Source organism: Podarcis erhardii (assembly GCF_964252035.2).
Source record: "Podarcis erhardii genome assembly, chromosome: 2".
NCBI classification, from domain to species: domain Eukaryota; kingdom Metazoa; phylum Chordata; class Lepidosauria; order Squamata; family Lacertidae; genus Podarcis; species Podarcis erhardii.
This window is the reverse complement of record NC_138498.1, coordinates 98549643-98573468: the sequence shown is the minus strand read 5'-3', so window position 1 is coordinate 98573468 and position 23826 is coordinate 98549643. Positions and strand designations below refer to the sequence as shown.

The 23826-nt window shown below is 41.1% G+C and overlaps 1 protein-coding gene across 1 annotated transcript in view; it reads left to right on the top strand.

Annotated features, from left to right (window-relative positions):
* The window catches only part of LOC309336837 (uncharacterized protein), a 51387-nt gene extending 31840 nt beyond the window's left edge, over positions 1–19547 (top strand). Inside the window, exons 9-11 of the mRNA XM_081853233.1 lie at positions 387–459; positions 12110–12227; positions 18590–19547. Of these exons, the coding sequence (XP_081709359.1) occupies positions 387–459; positions 12110–12227; positions 18590–18785 (387 nt within the window). The 3' untranslated portion in view covers positions 18786–19547. The remainder of the gene's footprint in view (positions 1–386; positions 460–12109; positions 12228–18589) is intronic.
* The last annotated feature ends 4279 nt before the right edge of the window (positions 19548–23826 follow it).

The window sequence follows — 23826 nt, the reverse complement described above, 5'->3', positions numbered from 1 at the left end:
TTGAATTGGGCTTACAACCAGTGCAATGGATACAGATTTTTTGGGGGGGGGGGGGCTGGGGAATGCTTCATTCATCTTGCATTTACTAATGATACAAAAACTCAAGCTAATATTTTCAGCATCAGCTCTAAGGACTTAAAGCAGAGACCCCAAATTTGCTGACGGCTTTTGGGAGCCGCTCTTTGGGAGTGCACTAAAATGGCTACGTAAACTTTCCCGCATTAACCATTTCCCCCATATCAAGTTTTTACATCAAGCACTTTAGAGAAGGGGAAAATTAGTTAGCACATAAACTCTTCTGAAAAGTGAGTACTAATTTATTATCATGTCATTATTAGCGGAATCACAAAAGGGGTCACTGGTCTTTCCTTTAATTTCTATCACAGGCTGCAGGCCGCATTATGCTGAATCAAGGATATGGGAAGATAATTAACACAGCATCTATGGCAAGTTTAATAGGTGAGTGATGAGAGCTAACAGTTGTGCTTCAGAATCCATATTTTAATTACTGCCAATGCTATTTGAATCAATTAAACCTGTATTGCGCAGAAGTAAATCACTGACATTTTGTATTAGGGAAAATGTACTACAAAAATTTTATTGATATCATTTTTCAACATTTATCTGTCCTCTCCATTTTAGAGCACTTATTACTCCTATAAGGAGGTGGGGTTAAAGCCCTCTGAAGCTGACACATTTTATTATGTAAGAAAGGTGTTGGGTGTAATCTACATTCACCCTCAGAGTGAAAGGCGTGTTAATCCTTTCACCATTTATATACAGGACTGGAACTCAAGTTCCTTGCCTTGCTTGGTGGATGTTTCCACCTCACGATGCACCCAGGAAGCTCACAGCCAATCTACCCATTATGCAGAATGATGTGGTAAATGGTAGGATTCTGAAATGTAGCACTGGAGGCTGCAGGTAGGTTAGGTATAGTTGTTGTTTTTAATAAAAAAGTTCTCTTATGTGAGAAGCTTCCTACAAGAGTATGGAATGAGCATAACAGTGTAGAGTTCTGCCTAATGTGCTGTTTTCATGGCACTTGGAGAGTTTTTTTATGCAGTATAAGAAGTGAAGTCATACAAGCATGGGGTTATTGTTTTGTTTTGTTTTGTTTTGTTTTGTTTCAGCGACCTCTTTTGTGCTTCTATCCTGTATTTTTATCTTGTGAATCGCCTCGAGAACTTGAGGGCAGTATATAAATTAAATACATAATACGGTCATAACTCGGAAGTCAAACAGAATCTGTTCTGGAAGTCCATTCAACTTCAAAAACATTCAGAAACCAAGGCGTGGCTTCCGATTGGCTGCAGGAAGCTCCTGCAGCCAATTGGAACCCGCGTCGGACATTTGGGTTCCAAAGAACGTTCGCAAACTGGAACACGCACTTCCGGGTTTGCGGTGTTCAGGAGCCAAAACGTTCGACTAGCAAAGCTTTGTCGACCAAGGTACGACTGTAATAATAATAATAATTAATAATAATAATAATACATATTTTAACACCCACCTTAAAGCTGACATGCTGGAATCCATAGTTCTACTACTCCATTCTATATAGTGGGGAGAACAGCCCCGAAATACTGCAGGTGGAGAGCCACCCTGTATATGGAAATTGAGCTCTGATTGGTCTCCAGCATCGTCCTTTGAATTGCTCAGACAATTTGATATATCCTTAGGCCAGCTCCTGGTTCCAGAAGGAGAAGAGCCGTGGTTCAGTGACAGGACATTTTGCATTCAGTAGGTACCAAGTTTGATCCCTGACATCCCCAGGCAAGGCTGGGACTATCCCCTGCCTGAAACCCAGGAGAGTCTCTTCCAATCAATGTGGACAATATTGAGCTAGACGGACCCAGTGGTCTGACTCATTTTTTTAAAAAAAATAATTTTTTTTGACAAACCAATCAAATCACATTAGTTCCAAATTACAAAACCGAATTTTAAATTTTTGTTGGGGGTACCCATGCTTCAAGCTCAGAAAGGGTCCAATCCTCTCATCTTTCTGCTGCTTTGATGTTCACAGTTCTGTCCATTCATCTCTTTGTTGTTTTCCTTTACAAATCATCTTTCAATTTTCTTGTTGTTATTGTATTTTTTTCCTTTCTTTATAATCTCTGAAAGTCTCTACAAGCGAGTTGAAATGAACGTTGTTGTAGTCCTGTGTGGATTTTCACATTAGTCCAAAAGTCATATTCAAACGGCAGACGCCACAGTGGTCTGACTCATCAAAAGGCAGCCTCCTGCCTTATTCCGGGTGTGATGTGTGCAGGCTGTGCATCAGAGCTACCTCAGCTTTAGCTCTTAGAGCCAAATTGGGCCACACTTGCCTCTGCTGATTCACACCCATGTCTGTACCCACCCTCTGCCCTGTCGCCTTGTCTATCCAGGCCCATTTGGCCTTGGAAGAGGCCTTGGAAGAGGTCTTTGTTTGTTATTGGCAATGACCTTTCCGATCCCAGCCTTGGGCCCATGCCTGAGAGTGTACCCTTGTGTGCCAGCTGGGCTCTCTTGCCTCTGCTCTAATACCAATTGTTCTATTTGATGCTTCTTGCCAACAGGTGTCTCCCCACTTGCGCTGTTGTATCAGCCACGTCATCAAGGAGCCAATAAACTATTGCAACATATGGAATGAAATCCCAACTGCAGAGCTAATCTGGAAGGCAGTTACATGCTGGTGAACTGAGGCCCATGTAACAAAAATTGATCAATTACACAAATTAAGCGTAGCCCTTTAGGAATTTGTTTTATTGGTCTGGACATCTGTTGCAGGATTGTCCAAATCCAAAAATCAAATGGTGCCTGTGGGCTGCCAAGTTAGGCAAAAAAAAAAAAAAAAAAAGAGAGAGAGAGAGAGAGAGAGAGAAATCCAGTAGCTATAGAAGTGCAACTGAAAAGCTCGATATTAATATCATGTCCATCTGCTGAATGTTACATAAATATGCAGTCTTTTTATTTTCCTTGGGAATAACATTTATTTTTACTGTGCCCAGTTTGACATTCTATGACATTCTGTTCAGTTTATTACTTAGTAACTTTAACTGTTTCTTCAGGGGGGAAAATGCATTTATAATGTTGCTGTTAATTTTTTTTCCAAGTGCTTTTACCAGCTGTTTCACTTAACGGTTTTTAATACCAGAGATGTCGCTCTTGCCCAAGTGGAAGGCATTTTTTGCAAACAAAAAATAAGGTTATTTTTTTAAAAATAAGGGGAGGAAAATACTGGTCTCAGTTTAGGACAATATCAAGTCCTGGAAGGTTTAAATAAAAAAATAAATAAATGCATTCCCTATATTGTTTATCGTTCAGTGGTAATATACAATAAACAGTGATCCCTCCAATACCTGACCCAGAACACGTGATGGAAAGCAAAGGCTGAGGTCTACAGTGCACCAGATTTGATCATGGCTTTTGTAGAAGTCCTATTTGAAGTAATGGGATTGCGATAGTTAGAGCTTGTTTCCATGCCACCTTTCAGCCAAAAAGGTTCTCAAGGCAGCTCACAAAGGTTCACACACGAGAATAAAATTCAAGGAGGGAAAATGTACTCTTCAAAAGTTTAAGTCAACAAAATGCAAACCTTTTTAATGTATTTTTTTTTTAAAAAAAAGACTGAAGTCCAAATAAATCCACGGTCCTGGCAAAGGCCAGTCCCCACAAAAGTGTCCGAGAGAGCAGGAGTAAATCCTTAGGGAGCAGTTCCTCCTTGTAAGCGTCTCAGGAAGAGGGTAGGGGCAGGGCAGGTATAAAACATGACCCCTTGATGGTCTAGCACAGTCTCTTCCCTGCACCAATGTCTGCAGGAATGAAGATTGCACAGCAGCAATGCTCAAGGGCCTGGGCTGCATGATGCATGTGGCTTGCAGTTAGGCTGAAAGGCCAATGGCTGAAAATGCACTGTGAATATAGATTACAAAATGGCCATTTAACACCTTGGCAATTTAGACACCATTGGACTGGTAGTAAGTGTTCCCTAAGTAAGGAGGAAAAGAATCGAGGATGAACTTTCCTTATCAAATTACTGAAGAACAGTAGGCCTGGTGATTTAGACTAGAGAGGCCAGACATAATCATGATGCTGACCGCATTACTCCAGCGTTGATATTCCTCATTCTTCTCAAAGGCTCATCCATTTCTCAGGTTACAGAGTCTGTATGTGGATTGTCCTTTTGGATTTTGGGCTAGCCATGTTAAAGGCTGCTCACAGAGGACCATTAATTAATTAAATGTCGTTTGCAGAATGTCAAATTGGGCACAGCGATGGTTCTGAGTCAGACCATTGATCCATGTAGACCAGTACGGTCTTTTCCTAATTGGCAGCAACTCACTGGATCCGTCTCAAACATAATGACGCCACTGGACTTGTTTTCTCCCAGCAATCCCCTGAGCATTATGATCCCTGAATTGTTCACCTGCATAGATTTTAACCCGAGCCAGAGAAGAATTCTCAGCTGGTTGGTTCTGATGGGAGCTCTAGTCCCCAACATCATCTGTAGGGCACCGTGTTGGCTACTAACTAGATTACCGAATAGCTTCTGGGAAGTTTGGAAAAGGGAGAGAAGGAAAAGAACCAGTCTTTGGGAGCTAATTGCTAGAGATGGGAAAGTCAATGCATCTAGAAATGAATGCATAATGAATGAGCAGCATAAGAGTGTTATTCTTTAGGATATCCTGGTGTGAAATTCAGTGGCAGGACTACAAAACCATTACATTTGGATTATAAAGGCGCGAGAGACCATGTAATATGTTTACTTAAAAATATACAAGCAAAGCCTGTTGGAAGCAAACACAAGCATTACGAACACTGGTTCTACATCAGATTCCTCAAGTAAGCAGTGGTACCCAATATGATTCAGTTTTCAGCCAGAGCCTTCTAAAAAGGCTTAGCTTTCTGTCTCTCTCTCTAGGTGAAAAGTGTGGATTTCCAAAGCCATAAGGGAGAGAGTCACTAAGGACTGGCTAGTCAAGTCAAAGGCTTGCAAGTCAAAGGCTTGCAGAAGATCTTGCAAACATTTTAGACTCCATTCTCTGAAAAGGAATCACGTTTAGACATTCACAATGTTTAAACGTTCCGTGTCAGGCCAGCATAAATAGCTTCTCGCTCTTATTAAGAGAGCAGCCTAGAAACACCTCATGATGCATTGAGATCCATTGACCTAAAGAGAAATGAGGCTCAAAACAGTACCTCCAACTGTGGCAAAGTCTGTCAACTATGAACATTATAATGCCAAATTTTGAAGAACTGGAGCTGGGGGGGGGGGAGAATAGTAATAATTTTAGAGTTGAAAGGGATCTTGTACTGTCATCGGTTCCAACATCCTGCAGGATCAGCAATGCAGGATAAATCACAATTAGATGGTCATCCAGCTTCTGCTTAAGTGCTCCCAGTGAAGGAGAGCCCACCATCTCCCAAGGCACTGTGTTCCCACTCTTACTTTTGGGAGAACCCGCAAACATAGGAAGAGCCTGCAGGATCAGGCCAGCAGCCCTTCTAATTCAGCATCCTGTTCTCCCAGTGCCTACCCAGATGCCTGTGGGAAACCCAAAAGCAGGGCCCAAGCACAAGAATACATGCTGCCACGAGCTCTGGAGGTAGAGCCTTGCCATCATAGTTTATAGTCACTGATAGTCTCATCCTTCATGAGTTTGTCCAATCCTCTTTTAGTGCTGGCCACCGCTGCCTCCTCCACCCATTGGTCCTTTGGAGCAAGCGAGAGCATGCACACTCCATCTTCTATACTAGCACCCCTCCAGCTATTTCAAGACAGCTATCAGGAATTCTGGGAAGGCAAAACAGATTAGGGTAATATAGAGATGTTTTCAAACACCATTATTTTTCACGAAAGCAGCAAAGCGGCACTCCTCTGAGCTGAACTGACATGTTCAGAGTAATCCACTGCTGCTGAAAAATCATTTCCAGAAACAATTTACTGATATCATTGTTGCCATAATACGACTGGATTAGAGATCCTGTTAATAATATTAAAAGCGCGAGAAGGGCATTTTCAGCACTGTGATTCACTGATCTCTTTTCGACTCTGCTCTGAAATATTTAATTTGAAAGTACGTTTCTGCCTAAATTTGCAGCACTGGAAACGAGCTCACTGTTCGGCTGGAAAACAAACAGCACTTTAAAAATTCAAGTTTGCAATAAATTCAAGCCTTTGGGTCCTGCTTGGGGGCAGTGGCGGAGCTTCATGCTCCGGCACCGGGGGGCGGAGAGCAGGTGGGGGCGGGGCTGGCGTGCACCCCAGGGGCGCAGTGCTCATCCTGGGGGCATGATGCACCATCCGCAGGGGTGTGGTGCGCATCCTGGGGGTGTGGCACGCTGCCTGTGAGGGCATGGCGCCCAGCGCAGGTGGGGATCAGCTGCGATGGCACCCCACCGGGATCGCGCTGCCGGGGGCGGTACGCTGCCCCCGCATTCCTCTTCCTCCGCCAGTGCTTGGGGGCATCCTATAGGGATCTAGATGCTGAACTAGATGGGCCTTTGGCCTGATCCAACAAGGCTTTTCTTATCTTCTTAATGTCATATCTCTGCAAGAGTGGGTTCTCAGATATCAATCCCGACAAAATACTACTCAGAAATGCATGTAGTGTGTCACAAGTGTTGCTATGTGGAGTGCAGAGGTCAGGATTCCATCCTCTCCCTTTCATTCCCTTTGTTTTCTGTTCCCTGGCTCAGCCAGTTTGAAGTCCAGGGCCGGCCCACCCATTAGGAATAGTGAGGCCAATGCCTCAAGCAGCAGAAACCCTTGAGGAGGCAACGCTGTCGGTAGGCCTTAGGATGAGGCGGAGAAGCGACACCGACATTGGTGCTGATTTCGGGCAAGATCTCGTCATCATTGCATGGGGAACTTGCAGAGTGCATGATGTTTCATGTGATTTGGGGAGAGATCTCACCCCAAACCGGCAAGATCGCACCTGAAATCGGCACGGTCCCCAACCCCAGCTCAGCCAACAATATGACAGCATAACGGGCTCATCCCAGGTGAGCCAAATCTGGCTTAGTTGAGCCTGGTGTTAAGTCCCTAAAAGGGGCTGTTTGTGGACCATGGGGATACTTTCTCCTTGGTCACATGACCAGCATCAAACACTGCTTTAAAAAGGCTTGTTTTCCCTCTGCCAGGCTCAGGCAGAGCAGCAGCCACTCTGTTTGGTATAGCTGGTGTATCTTTACACTGGCTTAACTTACACTGGCTTGCTTTATGCCCTTACATATGGGATTTGGTGAGCTTTGCCCACATTGGACTGCCTCTTGCACAGAGTGCCTGCTTATGTCTGAGCCACCTGCAAACTGTCGGTTTCTTTGTTTTTGAAGTCTATTTAAATATTCTTATTCTTATGTTTTTGTTTTTACTCTACCCATCTGACTGGGTTGCCACTCTGGCACATTATATGGGGAATTATTTGCAAACTACATCTCCTATTTATTTGTTTATTTGGAAAGATTTGTAAGACAATTAAAACGAAAACAACCCTCTAAATGCATAAAACTATTAGCAGTAACACATAGGTAAAATAGCATACATTAAAATACAAGTCTAAATTATGTATTTGGGTAGGCTTCTTCAAATAAAAAAGTTTTCTAGGAGGCATCTAAGACAGTTTAATACGGGTGCCTGCAGAGAGTATAAAAAGTATGAAATAGTCAAACCGCATGTGGTATTATATTTCTGCAGCGTTAAGGAATTAATCCTTAAGTATTTTTATAGGCATTGTTGTATATATTTACTTATGTGCTGGTTACTTCAGGAAAACTGGGGTGGTATATGTATAAAATATGTGTGTAATATTATATTTATATTGATACACATAATAATGCATATAATATGTTTGTATTTTTAAAGGACCCACCCAGGGAGGAATAATTCCCTTGTAATTGAGATCAAGCTGTGAGATGAGAATTAAGAAAAGAATCCATGCAGACAATCATAACATTGAGATTTTTGGAAAGTCCCACCCCTAAATTCAATCCTCATTCGGATGTTTTAGGGTGTTCCCGCCATGAGGACTTTTCCTCCCCTTAAACCTCAAGATTCCTCCAAGTCTGCTGGTACCTCCTTCTTTTATGTTCATGATGCCATTTGGGCTATATAAACTGCACTCCCAGTACAAGCATCAGAAATAGTGAGAATGACTTAAGCATGGCTGTTTCCCACAAAGTAGGCTGCCTTAGATCAAATCAGATTAGCTGGCTGTCTATGGCAGTACTGACCACTCTGACAAGTTGTGGTTCTCCATGACCCCAGGCAGAATTACCGTATTTTTCACTCTATAAGACGCACCAGACCACAAGACCTTCTTGTAGGAGGAAAACAAGAAAAAAAATATTCTGAATCTCAGAAGCCAGAACAGTAAGAGGGATCGCTGCAGTGATCCCTCTTGCTGTTCTGGCTTCTGGGATAGCTGCGCAGCCTGCATTCGCTACATAAGACACACACACATTCCCCCTTACTTTTAGGAGGGAAAAAGTGAGTCTTATAGAGCAAAAAATACGGTATTTCGCCTTACCTGCTATCTGATCCTTTCGACTGGAGATAGGATTTGGGACCTTCTGCACGGTCCTTCTTCCCAATTTCCAGTTTTGTTCTGCAAGCTGCACAGCTCGAAGCATACACATCATCTCACTCAACAAGGAGAGATTTCCTTTCATAGCTCCCCCCCCCTCTGACTGTATCACTGATAATAATTGATGCGGTGTAAGAGCAAACCTCCCAAATTTGCAATTTCTAAAACGCTACACGAACGGAAACAAAACCGTCCTTCGAAATTTGCACGTCTCTGAATTTTGTGGCGCGGTTTTCCAGACAAGTAATGTGTGCAAAAAATGTGTATGTTGCTGAAAAGAACATATAGAATGCATTATATTAGGGGAGATTGCTTGTACAAATGTCAGGCAAAATTACCCACAGAAATGTGTATATTCATAGAATGCTATTGAATGAGGATTTTAAAATAAATAAATAAGCAAAGTGATGCAGAAATGTGGAAAAGAGAGCAGAACTTCAGACTGAAAACATGAGAAACTGGGAGAAACGGGAATTGACAAATTTGTCCATCTCTATAACAAACCTTTATGCTGTCAAGGGTGGGATGAAGTAGGAAGAAGTCTCAAAAGTTTCTCCTATAAAATGTATGATAAGCACTGCAGGAAGCCACCTGATAGGTCTGTTCAGAATTAGAGGTCAGAGAACTGGCTGAATAAATAAATAAGTTTCTGCTTTTCTGGAAACAAAGACTCTCAGATAGGAAAGATGCAAAAGTGTTTGGCCCCTTTAAGCAAACATGCAGTAATTTATCATAAACAGGCATATTTGGAAACTTTAGCAGGTGCTACTTTTGCAAGGGCGATGGGGTTAACTACCAAAGTTGTATGTAACTTGGATCTTGAGTAGAGTAATTAATCAAGAAATTAGATTCCTCTCCTCTTCTCCAGCCCACATGGAGTGCTGCTTGCCGGTATGCCAGACCAAACAACAGCAAAAAGAGGGAAAATATTTGTAATGAAAGCTTATTGAATAAATATGTTGGGTCTGTAAAAATGATTTCTCTGTTGTAAAGCAAAGGGGTTCTTTTTAAAAAATCGTTATTAATCAAGTTTTATTATGGAGTGGAAAAAGGGAGGCAACGGCTGGCTAGGATTACATTCTTATGTCTATTTAAGTGATTTCAAGATGTGGTATGTTTTTACATGCTTTTGTACAATTCAACAAAAACGTTCTTTTCCACTGTGTTGATTTTAAGAAACCGGCGAGAAAGCAGGCAGGCAAGCAAAATACATGAATTGGAAGGATAAATCTGCTACAGCCTTTTAAAATGTTGTTTTACTAAGTTCGTTTATTTGGTCAAATTCTCCTGACTTTGTTATAGGACTGCTCCCAATTGAATGAAAACCACTCTGACATGCAGTAATAATTTAACTATTGATTTGTGGGGCTTTTTTTGTTTTCCTTTTATTTGTATTTTCTTATTCTTTCTAGAAATAAAAAATCCTAAATCTTACCACACTTCCAACCATTTAAGCATATTATTATTACTGTAATTAAAAAAAGAAAAACTGAAAAAAGGAAATTTGCAGAGTGTTTCGTGGCCTGATACGGAGCTTCTGGGGAATGTAGTGATGCAGGGATCTGGTTGAGCACTATTGGAGATCATGGTTAAACTCCACAGTCTTGTGATCTGTGGCAGAATTACACCCACCCCAATAATTATCAAAATAACAATTAAACAAAAATATGTCTTCAACATTCTGAAACTGATTTAATTGTTTTAGCTCAGCTGCAATGATATGTTGCTCACCTGTGTATTATTCAAAACACTGCTGTTTTAAGCCACTGTTCTTAATGATTTTTATGACAGTTTTATTTAAGTTGCCTTGCAAGGGCTTGGCCCTAAAAGTCAGCATGGAAATACTGAAGCAAATGAATGAACGCCAGAATAAAATTGAGGGGAAGGGAATAAAAATAGCCCAGATGAAGAATAGATTACTAAAAAGGGTATTTCTGGGTGAGATGACGGGTCTGCACTTTGAAAAGTTCTGTGTGTGCATTACAAAAAAATGGGTCTAAAATACATCCTTGTCAACAAATTCGTGTTAATTATGAATTGACCAATAATATGGTCCTATTTCCCTCTCAGTTTTCTTTTTTAATTTCTTAATAATAATAATAATAAATTATTTATATCCTGCCCTCCCCAGCCGAAGCCGGGCTCAGAGTGGCTAACAACAATTAAAGTAACACAGTTTACATAAAATCTCAATCAATTAATTGAAATGCATTCTAAAATCAATTCATCCTAAAATCAATTCATAGGCACTTTTCATAGATACTGCCTGGTGGGGGCTAAACTCTGTTTTAAAATGTCACGAGAATGGTTTGGTTGCTAAAAATAAGCTGTCTTTTTGCAGGTATATCAGCTTAAGGAAAGGGGCAAGGAGGAGGCGAATATACCAAAGTCGCTTGTAAGCATGAACGTTATAATTAACAAAGCCGATCATTTTAGTTTCTGACTGACATGTGACATGTGTGCATTCGCCCCCTCCCCCCTCCCATCCAAAGCATCCAACCAGTCAAGTTGCTTTGAGAGATTGGCATTTCCGGGACAGAAGTGTACCAATATCTGCATAAATGTTTGATCTTCTATAACAGGGGTCAGCAAAGCTTTTCAGCAGGGGGCTGGTCCACTGTCCCTCAGACCATGTGGTGGGCCGGACTATATTTTGGAGAGAAAAAAATGAAGAAATTCCTATGCCTCCACAAATAACCCAGAGATGCATTTTAAATAAAAGGGCACATTCTACTGATGTAAAAACACGCTGACTCCCAGACCGTCTGCGGGCCGGATTAAGAAGGCGATGGGGCCGGATCTGGACTCCGGGCTTTAGTTTGCCTACCCATGCTCTATAGCTTTGTGCATGTTTGCCTTTTTATAGGTTGAGTTTTAATTTTAATAAGCATCTGCAGGTATAATAAGTTTTAGGCTGGCATATGATACACACACTTACATGGGAATAATAAGTCTTACTGAACGCAGTGGCAGTTTCTTTTAAATAGCATATAGGTTTGCTATATGTAACACTAAAATGTAGGTACAGTGGTGCCCCGCAAGACGAATGCCTCGCAAGACGAAAAACCCGCTAGACAAAAGGGTTTTCTGTTTTTCGAGGCGCTTCGCAAGACAAATTTCTCTATGGGCTTGCTTCGCAAGACGAAAACGTCTTGCGAGTCTTGCGATTTTTTTCGCGCTCCCCCCTTTTTCTAAGCCGCTTTGCCGCTTTGCCGCTAATAGCCGCTAATAGCCGCTAAGCTGCTAATAGTGCTAATCCGCTATGCCGCTAATAGGGTTGCTTCGCAAGACGAAAAAACCGCAAGACGAAGAGACTCGCGGAACGGATTCTTTTCGTCTTGCGAGGCACCACTGTACTTACGAGGGGTCTGTTTGCAGTTGTTCCATTTTCCATATGTTCCAAAAGTCAGGATAATACAATGGAAAGGTATGCCTGCCTGATTTCCAAACCTCTACAAATAACTGTCTCAGTTTTTATTTACTCTTTTTCTATCGGGAAGTAATAATTAAATTTCTATCTCTCTCCCTTCCCAACCACCCAGTTCCTCATCCACAGAAGCAATTAGCTTACAATGCTTCGAAAGCCGGGGTTGTAAAGTTAACTCAGACGTTGGGGACGGAGTGGATTGATAGAGGAGTGAGAGTGAACTGCATTTCTCCGTAAGTAACATGTAGGGTTTGGGGTATGTGTGAGGAAATAAGGAAATAAGGATGAATGTGATGAAGTTCTCAAGAAAATGTAAGAAAGCGAAGTTGTTAGCTAGCAAAACTTCAGTTCCTTAAATAAGGGCGGGGGAATACTCTCAAGCATAACACCAATGCCAAGTGCGTAGCAAAAAGTCTTCTCTATTGCTGTATATGTTCTGGGAGTTTTGAAAAGATCATGCCATTTCATAACAGGTTTTCTAATTTTGTGAAGGGTGGTTTTTAACATTTCTTTCCCAGGTGAAATATTTCCTTGCTACTGTCCAAGTCTTCTGTGGTAAAAGAAAAGGCGTTTGACACTTAACAGACAATATTTTCCCCCTTCCAGTCCCCCCCCCCTTCTTTTTACCTCAGAAAAATATACAGGCACTTTAAAAGGGACGTCATTATACTACCATCATTGAAATTCCATTTGGCGGTAGCAATTACAAGTCACCTTGGTATATTTTTTGTTTTTTATGAAATATATCCATTATCAATTGCATTTTATCTATTTTTTGAAGGCTTAAAGGTGGGAATTTCTGAAAAGGAAAAATACAAGACTCGTGCATGTGTGTGTGCATGCGCGCACACACATTTCTCTTCCACGTTGGGTACCTGAGCTGTGTGTGCCGCACTACGTGCCCTGGGCTCCCCCTAAGCTCCCCCTGTAGCCTCCAGCATGTTGGAGGACATTGTCTTGTCATCAGTGTAAAGTAAAATTCAACTGTGACTCTGGTGGGCTTCTATATATTTTTGGAGTGGGAGGGACACCATCTTCTCTTTTGCCTGATCAACAAGGCCACCTTTATGTGACTTGGAAAAAACCCAACAACTGAAGTGAGGTGTTCAACAGCAGAATCCTAAATTAGAGAAAGTAGGGTTTTACAGATAGGACTTCGGAGGGAACCTTCTCTACAAAGGCTCGGTGAAGCCATCCAGTTTGGCTTTTGACAATTTCGTTTTGGCTTAGCACACCACTTAAAATTAATATCCACTTTTGCTGATATGAAGACAGTCCAGTTTTTCTTGAGTCATGTTTTCTACCTATCTAGGAACCTGTATGTTCTGTCTCAGGATGGAGGTGGACCTAGGTGACAGGGATACCCCATGTACCTGATTTCTCATCAGTGGAGTCTCTGACACTCATCAGAAGCACACTGGAGGAGCTGAACTACACTCGCACCAGTGTACCCATACACCCCAAGCACCACCATTCCCTCCCAATAAGCCACAGCGACTCCTCTGTGGGAAAGCTAGTATTGCAGCTCTGCCCCACCAGGTGAACCCCTTATGCCAGCAGGGCCTAGGTGTAACCTGATAAGCACAAAGGTCCAAAAGAGCCTCATGGAACGTCTGCAATCTCTTGCTGTTTCCCCACCATCACCAGCCCAAGTGCTCTGTTTGCCATCTAGCCTGATTAAGAGACCTGTCGAACTCAAAAGCTTGCACAGTTGTTGCCATCTGGTCTAATAAAAGTGTCACCCTAAGATGAGTTTTGGAATTTTGCATATGGGCCAACATGCCTACCTGTATTTTTTTTTTTTTTAAAAAAAGATTGTTGTGTTCCTGTTGATGGGCCTCCATTATTTAACAGGCAATAAGCACCCTCAGATATGCAGATGACACAACTTTGATAGCAGAAAGTGAGGAGGAATTAAAGAACCTCTTAATGAGGGTGAAAGAGGAGAGCGCAAAATATGGTCTGAAGCTCAACATCAAAAAAACGAAGATCATGGCCACTGGGCCCATCACCTCCTGACAAACAGAAGGGGAAGAAATAAAGGCAGTGAGAGATTTTACTTTCTTGGGCTCCGTGATCACTGCACATGGTTACAGCAGTCACGAAATTAAAAGAAACAGTGGAACCTCAGCTCCCAAACGAACGAAAACCCGAAGTAATTGTTCCGGTTTTTAAATGTTCTTTGGAAGCCGAATGCCTGGCTTCTGATTGGCTGCAAAAAAGCTGCTGCAGCCAATCAGAAGCCGCGCCATGGTTCCTGAACTGTTTCGGGAATCAAACAGACTCCCGGAATGGATTAAGTTTGGGAACCAAGGTTCCGCTGTATATGGAACTGGCATAAAAGGACACCAGAGGGAAGAACCAAGCAAAGCCCTATCACTTAAAGGCATCCCAATTAACCAGCATTACCATCCCCATTAAGCAACAGCAGTTGCTCTTAAATATCTCTGGGCTTTTATGTAATTTCTTGGGAGATGTCCCAATTAAGTGGGTTTTACTGATTAAACACTTCCTGAGTAATTGAAGTGTACTTAAATCATTCAAATTAATAACTCATCTGAAAGAAATCAACTTATACACAGATGGGAACCCCTTTCTCCAAAACACACAAATGCACACACTTTGGGAGAAGAACTCTTGCAAGCATTCTAAGGGAGCAGCTGATAAACAGGGCACTCAAAGACCAACATATCCACTGGCGTAAAGTGTGGGATCGTTTGGAGGCTACTTGAGTCTTAAATCAACCCGCAGTCAGCAGTGAAATGTCAGTTCTGCATCTCCCGTGAAGGGAACCTAGATAGTGTGATAAGCCATTGTTATGCAACAGCATTGCATTCCAGATGAGGCAGAGAATTAACGCCTTGGCACTTGTCACCGCTCAGAATGGTTAAGAGCCAACGCACATTTGCCTAAAAGGGTTTTTCCATCTCCAGCATTAAATTGCCCATCTTGGCACCGAGCCTCTCCCAGAAGATGTGCAGTATACTGGGGCATATCTAATATTTGTATAAGAACCCAAAAGCGTGCTTACAAGCCACTATGATGTTGTTGTTATTATTTTTCTCGTTTGCTTATTTTTCCTAAATTATGCTGTCTTTAGTATAAAACGTTCAATTTCCTCCCACCGCCAGCATAATTAAACTAAAGGCCTAAGTTCTACTATGTGGTACCGTGCTCTATAATTTATGAATATCACAATTAACTTCAGAAATTTCAGTTTTGCTGGGTTTTATTTGCCTGGAGGCAATGGCTGCAGCGCTATTCAGAGGACTTCTGTATGCTCAGGAGGGTTTCTGAGGCCTTCCTTTCAGAAAGCTGGTTGTTGTCCTGCTATTAAGGACGAAATTTAATTTTGTGTTTATTTTACTGAGAAAATAGTTAATTCACATATTTTGAACCAATGTGTGAACCAAACACAGCTATCCTTCAAAATGCACGCTTCTCTGAATTTTGTGAGGCAGTTCGACAACCAAACAATAAATATAGATATTCTATTCTGTTCTGTTCTAAAAATGCATATAGCAGTGAAAACAACATATTAAAAGGCAGTATAATAAGAATAACTGCTTGCAAAAATGTTTACGTTTGTCAAAACTGCATACAAAAAAATGTGTTTTTTGGGAATAATTCACACTAAAATGCTGATGAACATTCATGAGGGTTTTTTTTTAAAAAAACAAAACCTTGTGGAAATGTGGGGAACTGAATATAAGATTGGAAAAGGAGAAATTTAGAGGACTATAATGGATGGACAGGTTTGACGATCCTTTTAGCCTGTTAAATGGAGAGAGGTGGAAAGTTTCATTCAAGTAGTCCTACTTCATCCTATTTTGTTCCCCAGTGAAGAATTGCAAAGATCTTACTGCAGAAACCTCCCGCCCAGTATTGTTTGTTGTGGGGAGAAGCTAAGCTTGCTCTCCTCTTCTCCCCGCTATACACACAGACAGACTTGTCAGAGATGACTGCGCCCCCCCCCCCCAGCAAGGGTGCCATTGGACTTTCAGGCAGACGTTCAGGGCCATACTCAGCAGAATTAATAGGAGCTCTTCCCCTTGATTCCAGAGTCTAAAATTACCAAACTGCATCACTGCACACATATACACCCCACCAAATATCTCTGTGTGGATATTCCTCATTTGAATAAACCCATTCATTTATTTTATTTTTTAAAAAACCTTTTGTTTGGTGAAAAGGTAAACAAACTGAGCAATCTATCTATTTGTTACACAATTGGTTCTTGAATATATCTCCATATAGAAAGAGATGCATCTTGGATCGGGTTTAAATGATCAAAGTCAGACTTTTTATCTAGTTTCTAATGAATAGAAAATAAAATGATGTAGCATGAAACCTAAGGCCACACCCTGCTAACATTTGCAAATAAAGCTGGTACTGAATTGTAATCAGAGATTCACAGGAAATGCTTGAAAAAATGGGATTGGTGCCCCCCCCCCCCAGTCTCCAAATGTCTACTAAAAGTAAAATAAAATAATAGGGCTGGCCTTCTTTGGATCATCCGTCACTACCCCTAGAGCACCTAGCACATTCTGATAATAATAATTATTGTTGTTATTGTCATTATTATCAGTGTGACCCAAGCCTAGTATTGTTTCATATTTTGTGTGTGTGTGTCTAATATATATGGGAAAAAATGTTGTTGAGTAACAGTAAATGATAAGCCTGTTGATATTCTTTTGCAACTGAAAAATCAAATTGTTTTTGTAGAAAACATGTGCTAGAGTCAAGGGGTTGAGAAGACTGGGATAGGGAACTACTTAGGGAAAATAATATTGTGATTATAATATTACTTTGGAATGAAGGATAGTGCCAGAGGTCAATCGTGTTGCCCTTGTGTGGTATTATTTCTGAATAGTTATCCTGTTTATTGTCAGTTTCAGACTGAAAAGAAAGTCGGGTTGTGGAAGAGTGCACCGGTTAAGCAAAAAAATTAAAACATTTTAAAACATGTATATAAGAAAGAGAGCAAAGTCTGAACCACATCCATTAAACAATATCGTAAGAGTTTCTTTTAAAACAAAAGTACAAGGCGGGGGTTTCTCGTTCCCAGAATTCAGTGTTTCTAAACCCTGTTTCTTTGGAAGCATAAATTGGGATGAGGATGAAGTTTGAGAACAAAACGGCATTTCGAGACTTTGTTCATTTCATATTTATCACTAGCTTGTTTGCTAATTTTCATTTGCAAGAGGCAATTCTTCCAGCTAACTGGCTGCCTCAATGGGCCACTGATTTCTTTGAAGTGACAGTCTGTAAATATGCATAAAAAAGAGATGCAATTAGCGCGTGTGTGGTTCAGTGCAGTCTGATTTCATTGGCAAGTTTACCCACAGTGTTGATAAGCTACATTATCTAGAAAATTGGCCGCTGAAAAACAGCACCTCTGATTGCCAGCAAAGGTTCCAGATAACAGGGTGCTGAAGAGAAATATAATTGAGGTTGAATATGTTAACCAAGGTGTCACATGTTCCTTAGAAGCACTAATTTATCAGCATGTTGGAATTTTTATTAACATTTGGAATGCATTTCTACCACACTAATGAAGTGGAATTGGCAGCTCAGGTTTTAGTTATTGTCATTTCTGAGAAGTTAAATGTAATTTCTTGTTAGGCCCAGTTATGTAAATATATTTATAAAGGGACTGGGGGGGAGAGAATTATAACATTTCTCAAAATACAAATATGTTGCTAAGGAGGAGGGTGACAAATCAGTTATTGTTAAAGCCCTAAACACCCACCAAATGTTTATGGAGTGCTGTGGATTCTTTGGCTCTCATTCATATATATTTTTTTTTGGGGGGGGTGATATATATATATATATATATATATATATATATATATATATATGCGCAAACATTTCCTGATAAATTCTCTGTCATATTGCAGAGAAGGTGTCTAAGCTGGAAGACAATAGGAGCCAGTTCCTTCAAGCTTTTTACTAACTGACATTTTCTTCTCGGGAAAAGTCCTAGTGAACGTGAACTTTTATTCTAAAATTAGAAAAGAAATAAATAATGGTTATGCCTTCCTCTTGAAATGATAGCATGTGAACCGCCTGCATTCGCTGAACATATTGTAAACCCCCTTTCGCAGTGTCTCCTAATGAATAGAATAATTGCTATGTCCAGTTCCAAAAAATCTATTTGTAGGTAAACGCTCGCAAGTCACTTTCAATTTAGATGATGTGATTGTTTGTGAGGCAAATCTTTCAATTGGGACGTTATGCTAAATAATGTATTGCTAATGTGGAAATAAATGAAGGACACAATGATGATACATAAAAACTATATTAGAAAGACATTTAATGGGAATCATGTTTGAAGTTTCTGGTGGCTTTTAGCCAGGGAGTTTTGGAATCTTTCTCATCCTTCGTTTGAAAAGTACCCCCAGGGCTATTTTTGTATTGTTGCAATTTTGTGCTGGAAAGGAAAGGAAAGGAAAGGAAAGGAAAGGAAAGGAAAGGAAAGGAAAGGAAAGGAAAGGAAAGGAAAGGAAAGGAAAGGAAAGGAAAGGAAGAAAGAAAGAAAGAAAGAAAGAAAGAAGCCATAACAAGCCGGTTTGTGTCTTATATGTTTATACAGGGGGATTGTTGAAACACCGCTCATCCATTCTGAGGAGCTGAAACCCCTTGTGCAGTGCTGGCTCACGGACATCCCAGCCGGAAGGCTGGCTCGAGTGACAGACTTGCAAGCTGCCGTCGTATACTTGGCATCTGAAGCTTCAGATTATATGACTGGCCACAACTTAGTCATTGAAGGAGGGCAAAGCTTATGGTAGAAAAGGAATGGAAACGCTCTTTCAATACATGCGGAGGAATGACAGGCACACAGGAAAGACTCCCCTGATCACATTGCAGTTCTGCACGAGTTACGAGTGTTCAGCTTCTCTCTTGATATTGTCCATTAATTCCTTCCTCCCCAAAATACAGCTTTTAATTTCCAAACTGCTATTTTAGACCCAATCTACAGCACCTCTTGTCTTAACAAAAGTCTGCATGTGGAGGTTTGCTTACTTTTTAAAAAAATCTGCCCTGGACTGAATGCTGTACTAATACACACACACACACACACACACACACACACTGATTTTCCCTCTATCGACAAATTCAGTTCAGTGGAGTAAACAGATTGCCACTATGCAAATAATTTTGTACTTAAAAAAATTAAAATAAAGTAGGATCCTAAATTTTAGCCAACAGAGAAGACATCCTGTTGCCAGCTTGAATGTTGTGCTTGAATCTTTGCTAAATTACTGCTTCAATTAATCAAGAAAATTTGTTGATACTTCTACTGCAGCTGTAATGTCAAATATAGGGGGGGGAATTGCACAGGGGGTGGGAAGAGAAATGCTTGAAATGCTAAGTTATTCTTGCAGCAGGATTTTGTCTTGAGAAAGTAAACTGAGGATTGCCAGTCAGTGTTAGTCAGTTTGTGTTGTAGCCCTCCCACCCACAGCTTTAAGTGGAAATGATTCCAGCAATTTCTCTAAAAGGTGTTGGGATTGCATTCTGCATTGCAAAATTAAAATCACTTTATCTAATTCATTTTTGATATTGTCATTTTTTATTTGCTCTGGTGGTGCTCCATGCTCAGACCACATTTTGTAAGCAGTGGCATGCTTTCCCTTGCACCGTAATGCAGAAATAGGCAGTGGAAGAACTGTGTGCTGTCTTCTGTATTCTTGCCCAGCGTTGACCTGCATCCCATTTTAAAAAACGCTGCACAAAGTTTGCATTTTAAATACACATTTTTAAACATAGTGTCTCTCAAAACACACATTTTAAAGTGTAGCTCTGATTTTTGCAGGTGTGCTGAGAACTGCAGCAAAATATTTAGGAAGGCTGATAGCTGGGGGATTAAACTAATTTCTAGTCCGGATTTCAGTCTATGAAGTGAGGATGAGATCAGTTGCATTGCAAGGTCAAATTCCTCAAGCATCCTTACTTGTGATGCATCTGTAGGCTGGCAATAGCTCTAGAAATGGTGGGGAAAGCTGTCCATCTGCAGGGCACAGTGGCCCTTCCATTGCCCTTTACTCCTATAAATGTGGAGTTTATATTTTCTTAGCATAAAGTGTTGTATATCTGACAAATTTATGGACACGGGCCTATGCAAACACCAACATTGATCTGGGATACTAATTTTTGCTCTCAGCAAATGCTGATATGGAGGGGGGCAGATGAGCTGTATTCTTAGCCTAATTTTCCACCCACCTTCATGACTTTCTACTGCCCATCACAAGCTGAGTTGGCTGTTCTTCCTTCCCTGTTTGTTCTTTCAAATATTACAGTGTGGCCTCTGGAGTCAACAACCTCTTAGTAATTCTTCAAGTGGAACCATTAAAAACTTAAAGCTTTTTCATTGTTTTTCTGGGCTCACGAAACATTTTTCTGTGAGCCCCGTACACTTCCATCAAATTGTGTCATGCTTTGGAAAACTTGGTTTGATTCTCACATGACTGTGGCTGGCCTTTCATCCCAAGGTTAATGTACAAACAGGAGTGAACTCATCAGGAGTTCTTCCAACTAATTCTAGGGGGACTTGTATACTGTGGCTGGACCTCTTGTGAACAGCTTGTTTTAGACCCTACCTAAGAGGGGAAAATAACAAACTTCAGCTAATTTGAAACATAAGCCACCATTTGCAATTGGCATAATAATAAGAAGAAAAAAAGCCTTATTTTTTTCCAGACCTAGTGGAAAGACTATGGAGTAAGCAGACTGCGAACCAACCTTTTATGTCCAATAATGACTTCTCCGACTTTCAAACTGGAAACATCTGGGGCAAAATTATGATATGAATCACATTGTAGTCATAAGACCATATAATTTAGTCCTTCTGTTCAAATCAATGGTGCTTCTCCCTTCCTCCACCGACGATATTCTTTGAGTATATACTTCTTCATAGTAATGGCGGGTAAAGTGGTATTGGTTAGTAATCTTTTGGACTAGCTCCTTGAGCTATAAATATGCCAACAGGTCTGTAACACCGCAGCATTTTCTGAACTAAGTAGAAACGATCGTACTGCAGTCTACAAGGGGCTTCCAAATCCCCAAATCGTGGATTATAGATCATAAACCTTTGTGTAAAGGATCAACCTCATGGGTACAAGAGAGGGGCATACCTTCACCAATATGTCAGAGTAGCCTAGAAAATAATCAGTTCTCATAACAGAGGGATGTACGAAGCAGGCTTCTCCAAAGCTCTGCACTGGGATTGATTCCTTTTGGACTGGTGTTAATAATATGGAGTTTTTGCTGATGACACCAAGTTGTTCCCAAAAAATAATAATCCCCAAACCAGGCATTAAAATGTTAAAGGTGGTTCAGTGTAATCAAGCATTGGGGAGGGAGTAGAACTCTTTTCTTCACATATGCATTGATGTGCATGGAGCTATCCACCACAACCCCAACTGCTTCTTTAAGAAGGCTAAAGGGGCATTGCTTTGGCAGGGGGGGGGGGTTCCCTTTGTCCCTTCACAATAAATGCTGTCATCTAGCACCAAGGGTTGAGCCAACATCTCGCTATTTAGTTCTACTCTCTGCTTACTGTTCTTTAAACAGCTACCAGTCCTTTGCAGGATTTGTCCACTTACTCCACAGATATCTGATGTAAGTTTCCCCCGACCCCTGTCCAAGTCGCTTTAGATCAGTGTTTTAGGGATGTCACATGAATTCACTTCGAAAGTGAGCGCTCTTGTTCAACTGGATGCGAGCAAGAGTGAGGTGATTGAAGTCCTGTTCAGGGTCCTGGGAGGGCCTGCCTCCTCTTCCACAACCGCCTTTACCCTTCCTAGTCCCCAGAGCAAGCTAAAATAATACAACAGGCAATAGCAGCAGGCAAAACAACAGAAATAAAACAGTGCAATTCAGTGTTAAAGGTGTCATGGGAAATAAAGAGCCCTTTGCCTGGCACTTAAAAGACCAGGTAAGCTGTCCCAGAAGGAATTTCAGAAGCTGGGTGTCACAACCAAGAAATTTCTGTCTCAGTCACCACCCATCTCACCTAAGGCTGGATGGTGCTGGAACTCACCACAAACCCTTGTTCTCTTATAATGGCAATGGTGCCCACCAGAGAGGTTTCATAACTGAGTTCCAGCTGGGGGGGAAAAAGCCCTGCTTTTGTGGCATGCCAGCAAAATTTACACATCGCGTTGATACAAGAAGAATCAATCTATGGCTACAAAGATGCCACCAAAAAGTGAGCAAGTTTTTGAGTTCATCAGAGCTCTTTGCCAAGTTGGTTGTCCAGTAAAACTGAGAGGGGATGTGGTAAAATGTAAAGGATTGCCTTACTCTGGGTTGCTGAAAGGAAATGACTTGATTACAGATATCAGGATGCCTACATGACAGATTCATCCATATTTCACGGTCTGTTTGTTTTTACGAATTTACAAGAAAAAGCAACACTCTGACCAGAGTTTATGTTTTTGCCAATTTTAAAATCTGAATTCATGTATTAACGTAAATGCTACAGGATTTTCCAAATATTACCTCTAGGGGGAAACCTCAACCTGTCTATGTTCATGTCAACTTGCTTTCTGGTTTTATCTATTCAACTTTTTTTTTATATTGTATCTAAGTTCATACTTTTGATATTTCTAATTTTTTTTTTTTTAGCATTTATGTAGAACACCACATAATTGCAGAAAAGATAATAGTCACATACCCTAGGGTCTAGTGTACACTTATGTTAAAAGTACAGCTTTTATTGGCAACTAAAGTAATAACCTTTCCATGTCAAATTGCTTTAAATTAAACTTTAAAAAAAAATACTGCCTGATACCCACATTTAGTAATTGTCAAACATTAGCATAACATCAAATCCTAATGCTGCCTAAATCTTAGGTTTAAAAATAATTATTTACTTAGGTAAATTCTGTATTCAGAAGCATAACATTAGATTTAAGGGTAGGGGGTAGGGGGGAAAGCAGCCTCCTTGCATATGTAAAGAGCTGTATCCGTAAACTTGACATGAAAGTGGGATTTGAACTTACGCCTGCCTTAGAGAGAGAAAAGGAGGATACTTGCTTCATACCCAGATCATCCATCCATCAATGGCCACATTTAAAAACAAGTGTCAAGCTGACACCTTAGATGGCAGTCAGCATCCTGGGTGATGTTCTGTGATCCAGGACTCCTATCCCTTGTGCTAAGCAGGCACGCAAGCACAATTTCCAGCCGTTTTAGACACACTGAGATCTGGTGTGGATGGTGTGGATATACGTGCGTGCAAACCTGAGGGGAAATGGGCCAAGCCAATGTTTAATATGGATAAATTCCATTTCTCTTGTTTTAGCACGTTCCGTAAGAATAAGAGATTAACCTCTTTAGGATCATGGCAGAGAAGGGAATGGGCAGAAGGAGGCCTTTGGCAGGGTGTACACAGCGTTAGGGCCTGTTTGGCATCCAAAGGGAAAATCTAAAACGATTCCACCACAGTCCTTCCCCAGTAATGGAGATACGAGGCCAGATGACCTCTTCTCACTCAAGCTGCATCATGAAGGAAAGTCAGCCTGTAATGGTACTTTTGGAACACACACACACACACACTCACACACACACTCACACACACACTCCCATTTCCATGAAGGACCTTTGCTGCTTCCAACATATCTGTTTCCTCCTTCAATTTGGAAGGGTTTCGGTTAACCCCTGATGTTTGAAGAGTTTGTGCAAATGGAGCTCTAGTTCCCATCCCACATAAAAGGCTTTTCAGTGACTGGGTGGTGCTGGTGGTGAGGAATCCTGATGGGAGCAAGAGCTCAGTGAAAAGGAAAAGGTAAAAGGTAAAGGACCCCTGGACGGTGAAGTCCAATC